Consider the following 6,701-nt stretch of genomic DNA (forward strand, 5'->3'; position numbering starts at 1 on the left):
GGTCACGGCGCGGCGGCGGCGGCGACGACGGCGGCCGGGAGGGATGTGGCGGCGGGCGGTGGCGGCGGGACGGGCACTGCGGGGGCCGCTGGGGATGGCGGGGCGGCGGTGGCGGAGCGAGGCGGGCAGGTGGGAGGAACCGGATCCCCTCACGGTGTCATTTCCCCCCCTCACGGTGTCGTTCCCCCCTCACGGTGTCATTTCCCCCCCTCACGGTGTCGTTCCCCCTCACGCTGTCCCCTGTCCCCCCGGCGTCCCCTCACGGTTTGTGCCCCCGCAGCCCTGACCGCGCCGCTCCCGAGCGGGCCCCGAGGATCTACACGAGGACGGGAGACTCAGGTAGAGCCCGGGGAGCCCCGGGGGCCGCGGGCAGAGCTCCCCACCCGAGCCCTGAGCGCCTCCCGCCTTTCCCAAAGGATTCTCCAGCACCTTCACCGGGGAGCGGCGGCCGAAGGGTGACCGGATCTTCGAGGCCCTGGGAGCCACGGACGAGCTGAGCTCGGCCATCGGGTAAGGGAGTATCCAAACCGTGGGTTTCATATGGGAAATCATATTTGTTATGATTTCTTCATTCCCAGCTAACTCTGTTTTGTTTTTTCTCTCTAACCAAGGCTGGCTGGTGAGTTTAGCAGTGAGAAGGGCCACACGTTTGTTGATCAGCTTCATAAAGTGAGTATTAATGATAATCTTCACCCAGTGCAGTCCCTTATCTGTGCTATTAAAACATGAGCTCCTTAATTTTAGCCACAGTGCTCCCACTGACACACAGGAATTCAATACATTTAGCATTTCAATATATAAATCTTTGAGACCCCTTTGATTGCTCTCTAAGAGGTAAACTCCTTTTACCAAGGAGGAAACTGGTAGATCAAGTGATTAGTTATGGGCAGACAGGCTCATCTCTAGGTTTATGCTGAGATAAGTCAGATCCACGTTATGGACATGAGTTTTGTCATAACAGGTTTGAAATTGGGGCACAAACCAACCACGTGGGCACAGCAGTGACACAAGGTCCTGCCCGGGCAGCCTGTGAGTTTGGCTGATTAGCTCTGCTGAGCACAGGAATGTAAAAAGCCATGGCTGGGAGTGACAGCAGTTATGATTTTTGTCCAGGTCCAGTGCATGCTGCAGGATGTGGGCTCCAACCTCGCCACGCCGCTCTCCTCGGCCAGGGAGGCTCACCGGAGTAAGTCTTGCCTTTCCTGTCTTGGGCACAGCCTGGAGTTGGGTGGTGGGGGTGGGGGTGGGATGCTGAGGGGTGTGTTGGACTTGCTGATCCAAGAAAGCCGAAGCAGAGTTCAATTTGTTTGCTGAATCACTTCTTTTCAGACAATTCTTCTTTCCCCTCTGTAGAACGAACATCTTTCAGCGAGAAGCCCGTCCTGGAGCTGGAGCAGTGGATTGACAATTACTCAGAGCAGCTCCCTCCCCTCAGAGCCTTCATCCTGCCCGTAGGTGCTGCCTGTGCCCCTCACTTCCTTAGGGCAGCCCTGCTCCACTGCTTGCCGTGGGAAAGCAGGCTGGGAGGCTGCTACTTCCACAGGCAAATGCCAAGAGAAAAGCAGAGACGAGGAGCTGGGAGTTACATTTCCCCACCCTACTGCACTGGGATATCCCTGCCTTGCCTGGCCGTGGCACAGGGATCAGTTCCATGTGTGTGAGACGTGCTGAGCCCTCGCAGGGAGGGGAGGGGTGGGGTGGGTTTTCCCTGTTGGTGCAGACACTGAGTGGTGTTTCCTTGCTGTTCCAGTCTGGAGGCAAGAGCAGTGCTGCTCTCCACTTCTCCCGAGCTGTGTGCCGCAGGGCTGAGAGGTGGTGAGTGCTGTGCTGGGAGAAAAGGGGGTGGGGACACCCCAGTGACAGCAAACCAGGGCACTGGGAGCCAGCAGCCAGGGCTGGGCTGGGCTGGGCTGGGGGCTCAAGCCAAGCTTTTGTTTGTTTAGTCCAATTCCAGAAGTGCAGGAGGCACAAAGCCAGACCCTCCCCTCAGCTGGGTCATCCAACCCAAACCTTTTGGGATTCTGCAGCCCCAAAATAATGGACACTTCCAGGGATGGGGCAGCCTGTGCCAGAGTCTCCCCACCTTCCCAGTATCCCATCTAACACTGCCCTCTGGTAGTGGGAAGCCACTCTCCCGTGTCCTGTCACTCCAGGCCCGTGTAAATAGTCTCTCTCTGTTCAGTGATCCTCATGGATGAGTATCCTTGGAGGAGCAGAGCTGGGGGCCTCTGGGACAGACACAAACATTACTGGCATCATTACCCCTCCCAGATCCCTCTGGGAAGCTCAGATCCTTCACAGGTGCTGGGGGAGTCAGAGTGGGGACCCCAGGGGAGATTTGGGCTGGGAAGAGGCTCCAGCAAATTGCAGCTTTTTGTGCACTCGGAGCTGGAAAGTTAAACACCAACATTTCCCTTTGCTTTTCCCAGCGTGGTCCCTTTAGTCCAAGCAGGGGAAGCAGATCCAAACGTGGCCAAGTATTTAAACAGGTAAAAAAATTAAAACCCCAAACCTTTGCTCTGTCCTGCTGAAGCATTCCCTTAGTTCTGGGGATAAAACTGAGGGGTTTTGCTTCTCGACAAGCTTCTCTTCTGCAATAAGATCACTGGCTTTCCTCTTTTCCCTTGCTTTCCAGGCTCAGTGACTATCTCTTTGTCCTGGCACGTTATGCTGCAATGAAGGAAGGGAAGGAAGAGAAAATCTACATAAAACCTGAGCCCTAGCTGGGAGCTGGAATGTTTTTTCCTTGATCATGGAAAACTAAATCCAGTTGACTGCTTTTCTTGTCCATGAAGGAAGGGAAAGAGAACAAGCCTGGGCTGGAAATAGGAGCTGCCAAGAGCTTCCTTGTGAGATAACCAGGACTTTGTTGATAAATGCTGAGAGAAACAGAATCACAGAATATCCTGAGTTGGAAGGGACGCAGACACACCTGTTCTGTTCCCTGGGCCTGCTCCACATATCCCATGTGGGGATGGCTCTGGAGTCACTGCTTCTCCCAGGTGGGAGTTGAGGCAGGAGAATTCCAGTAGCATTTTGGAGATGCCTTCATTTCCTTGGGCAGCAGCATGTGCTGTGGGAAGGCTCTGACACGACTCTGAGGGATGATGAAGGGCAAACAATCAGCTCCTCCTTTGAAGTCACAGTGCTCGTATGGAGCAGCAGCTGGAGGCGTTTGGGAATTGTGTCTGCAGCTCTGAAATAATAAATGTGAATTTCCTTGTACCAAAGGGCCACAAACTGTCACATTTTAACAGCGAGCCCTGTGTGCTTTGCTGCTCTAAGTCCCTTCCGATCCATCAGCCCCGGCTGGAGCTGAGCTGTACAGATTTACAGGAATGCACCAAGAATTCCTTGGCTTTGGCTGCCTCTTGTTGTGCATGTGAGGAATGTCTCTGTGCATCCTCTGCCAAGAATGGAGGATGGAGGGGGTAAAAGGAAGAAAGGCCAAATCCCAGGGTCCATGTGCTGGAGTTGTCTTCACGTGGAGCTGCCCCTCTGGCTGCAGGAACAGCTGGAGGAGCAGAGCATGGGGTTTGGAAGCACTCAGGGCACTGAGGTTGCAGGAAAAGGGGTTGGGATGAGCAGCAGGGCCCTGCTGGAGCTGGGTGAGAGGGGAACACCCCGAGGGCTCCTCCCGAGGTGTCCGTGCTGACCCTGGGACCGTTGCTCCACGGAGCCCTCGGCAGAGCAGGCTGGAGCTCGCAGCCACATCGCACCCCCAGGTCCAGCTTTGCACTCGAGTCCAAGCTGCTTCCAGCTTGGAAATCCAACTGGGAGGAATCCATGTGAACCCTGGCGGGGTAATTTTTCCCCCAGGGAATGCTGTGGGCTGCGAGGTGGTGATGCCCATCCAGGGCTTGTCCTGCTTTTAGTGGGGCAGCTTTTAAATCCATCCCGCCCTTCCCCTGCTCAATTATCTGAGTAGGAACAACCTTAAACTTGTTCTCCAAAGAATCCCTGGCTCTGTGTCCCTTTTTGGCCAGTGAGGAATGTCCAGGAATGAGTGAGGAATGCCCAGCACTAACAGATCCCCCGTCTCATCACTCACCTGGGTTTGAGGCAGATATTTCATGGCTCTTGTTAACGCACATTTTTCATGGAGTAATTTTCCAAGCCTCAGCCTGGAACACATCCTGGTGACAAATGCTCTGGATTTGGATGGTCCCATCAGCTGCAGTGTCACCTCAGCCATTCCCTCTGCCTGCTCCATCCAGTTTTACGAGAGCTCCAGCTCCAGGACTGAACCTCAGGAATCAAGAGGCTTTTCAAGTTTAATTTAATAAAACCCTTTGCAATATAAATTCCTCACAAATGCTCCATAAATCAGCTCAGGGAGGGATTTATAGTATTTCCTTTTTTTTTCCAGCTGGGGGGAAGAAATCTCACTACTGTTTTGGGACCAAAGCTGGCATTGTTTGGATTGCAAGGAGAAATAAATCAAGCTACTACACTTCACATGATGGAGAGATTAAATTTACTGGGGTGCTCCCAGCTGCCCCCTCCCTCTCTACCCACAGCAGTTGTTTGTGGTGGGCTGAGGCAGAGGGAGGTGTTGGGGTGACCCTCATGCATCACTAAGCAGGGCTTGACTTTAGGAGGGAGTTGAGACAAGGCTGCAGCTCAGCAGAGCTGGGCCAGGACATTCTGCCCTGGGAGTTGTCCCCAAGGTCACAGGACAGCCATGGGCTCTTGAGCTGAGGGGCTCAGCCTGGAGCAAAGGAGGCTCAGGGGGAACCTTGTGGCTCTGCACAAGTCCCTGACAGGAGGGGGCAGCCGGGGGGGTCGGGCTCTGCTCCCAGGGAACAGGGACAGGAGGAGAGGGAACGGCCTCAGGCTGGGCCAGGGGAGGGGCAGCTTGGACACCAGCAGGAATTTCCTCATGGAAAGGGTGGTCAGGCACTGGAAGGGGCTGCCCAGGGAGGTTTGGAGTCGACATCCAAGGAATGCCTGGATGTGGCACTCAGAGCTATGGGCTGGTGACAAGGTGGGGATCGGTCACAGGTTGGACTCAATGATCCTGGAGAGCTTTTCCAACCCAGCTGATCCTGGGTTTCCTGTGATTCCTCTGGTGCACCCTCCCCACCAGGCTGGAGCGGAGGCACAGGGCAGCCGAGCTGCCCCAGCTCCCGACCCCACAAGGTCTCAGCCAGGCAGCAGCAGTAGAGTGACCAAAACAAAACCCAGCTTTTAAACCAAATAAAGCTCCCTTGCTCTGGGCTGGCAGTTGTTTTTCCAAGCTCTTTGTCTCTTCCCAGCTCTCCCAGCCATACAACATAGGGATTCCAGTGCCTGCACCTCATTAATATCACAGGGGAAGGCAGATGCTTTGTCCAGGCTGCCCGGCTCCAGCGCCCAGCAACATTCCTGCCTCGCAGGGTGCCTGATTTGGGATCGCTCCGGAGCTGCCAGCACAGCCATATGTTGCTAAGGGTCGTTTATTCTTGTTTGTAAAATGTATGGCTGCTCCCAGCTTCCACACTGTCAAAACGAGAAGAACTGGCCCCAAAATCTCTTGCTGCATGATTGGATCAGACGCCCGTACATCTGTTAACACTGTAGGAGCTGTAAAACGGAATAAGTTGGGCTATAACTCAAGCACCTCGATTACCACCACGATGTGGGAGCAGCCGAGCGGCTGCTGCTCCGCCAGCAATGACACAAACATCCATTGTGCCAAGTCAAAAGTAAATTTACACAAGGCAGCATTTCCTGGGCCAGGGCTCAGAAAGGAGGAGAGGGATGAGAGCCCCCACCTCGACAGGATGTGCTGGAGCCCCAGCCCAGTGAGTTTTGGGGTGCACAGCCCTGGCAGTGGGGAGCCGAGAGCTCCACTGGAGCTGCAGGAGCAGACAGCACCGCAGGTCCTCCAGCAGGGCAAGTCCTGTGGTCTCACAAGCTCCTGAAATGCCCATTTAGCCTGGAAATAGGCAAGGAAAAATCCTCCCCACCCCGGAGCAACCCAGGGTAGGAACCATCGGCCCTGTGCCTAACAGGAGCAGGTTGAGCCTGTCTGGGGAGGAAGGGGCTGTGTGGGACCCTCAGCTCCCCCTGTGCTGCAGCCTGGCCCAAAGTGCCCACCCCAGTGCCCACCTCACCCCAGTGCCCCGTCCCTGCCGTGGCAGGGCAGACGCAGAGAGGCAGAGTGACACAGGGAGAGCTCAAACCAGCTCAGGGAAGCTGCAGAGGGGTCAGGATTGAAGACCTTGACCTTAGAAACAGCCACAAAAGCAGATTGTGAGCACGAGTTCAGTGCCACGCACCCAGGTGGTGACAGTGCCAAGTGCCACATGGTGTGAGCGCTCCAGCACCTGCTGCAGGAGCTGCTGCACCTCTTGGTAAAGTGAGCAAACACAAAAACAACCTGCAGGGACATCGTGCCTCGCTCTGCTCAGGGATGAGGAGACCGGAGCATGGCACAGCCTCCTCCTCTCCATCCTAACCTGGAATCTAGCACGGGGCACAGGTGTGGAACAGAGGGATCAAACAGAGGGAATGTTTGTGTGAGCCAGGGGTTGGGGACAGCCTGCAGGAGCAGGAGAGGGACAGCAGGAGCTGCTGTTTGTTCCTGAACACCCTGTGCCTGCAGCAGGTTGGGACACCCAGCTTTGCTCTGTGCCAGCACTGAGGGAGCACCAGGAACCAGGGATCTCTCTCAGGCTCCAGGGATCCCTCCCAGCTCCTCACCCCACAGTGCCCAG

At 55.5% G+C, this 6,701-nt stretch overlaps 1 protein-coding gene across 1 annotated transcript; it reads left to right on the forward strand.

Moving 5' to 3' along the window:
• The first annotated feature begins 86 nt into the window (after positions 1–86).
• Positions 87–3,230, forward strand: MMAB (metabolism of cobalamin associated B). The gene is made up of 9 exons (XM_032128247.1): positions 87–129; positions 281–339; positions 417–510; positions 612–669; positions 1,114–1,186; positions 1,354–1,451; positions 1,751–1,815; positions 2,430–2,489; positions 2,636–3,230. Exons 1-9 carry the CDS (start codon positions 95–97, stop codon positions 2,721–2,723), a joined length of 630 nt encoding a protein of 209 aa, XP_031984138.1. The 5' UTR covers positions 87–94; the 3' UTR covers positions 2,724–3,230.
• The last annotated feature ends 3,471 nt before the right edge of the window (positions 3,231–6,701 follow it).

This window comes from Corvus moneduloides, chromosome 18 (genome assembly GCF_009650955.1).
Source record: "Corvus moneduloides isolate bCorMon1 chromosome 18, bCorMon1.pri, whole genome shotgun sequence".
Taxonomy (NCBI): Eukaryota; Metazoa; Chordata; class Aves; order Passeriformes; family Corvidae; genus Corvus; species Corvus moneduloides.

Excerpts from the sequence above, each read along its gene's own strand:
- MMAB (XM_032128247.1), top strand. The coding sequence starts at position 95 with ATGGCGGGGCGGCGGTGGCGGAGCGAGGCGGGCAG. Across the intron at positions 670-1,113 it reads TTGTTGATCAGCTTCATAAA|GTCCAGTGCATGCTGCAGGA; the intron begins GTGAGTATTAAT and ends ATTTTTGTCCAG. Across the intron at positions 1,452-1,750 it reads TCAGAGCCTTCATCCTGCCC|TCTGGAGGCAAGAGCAGTGC; the intron begins GTAGGTGCTGCC and ends TTGCTGTTCCAG.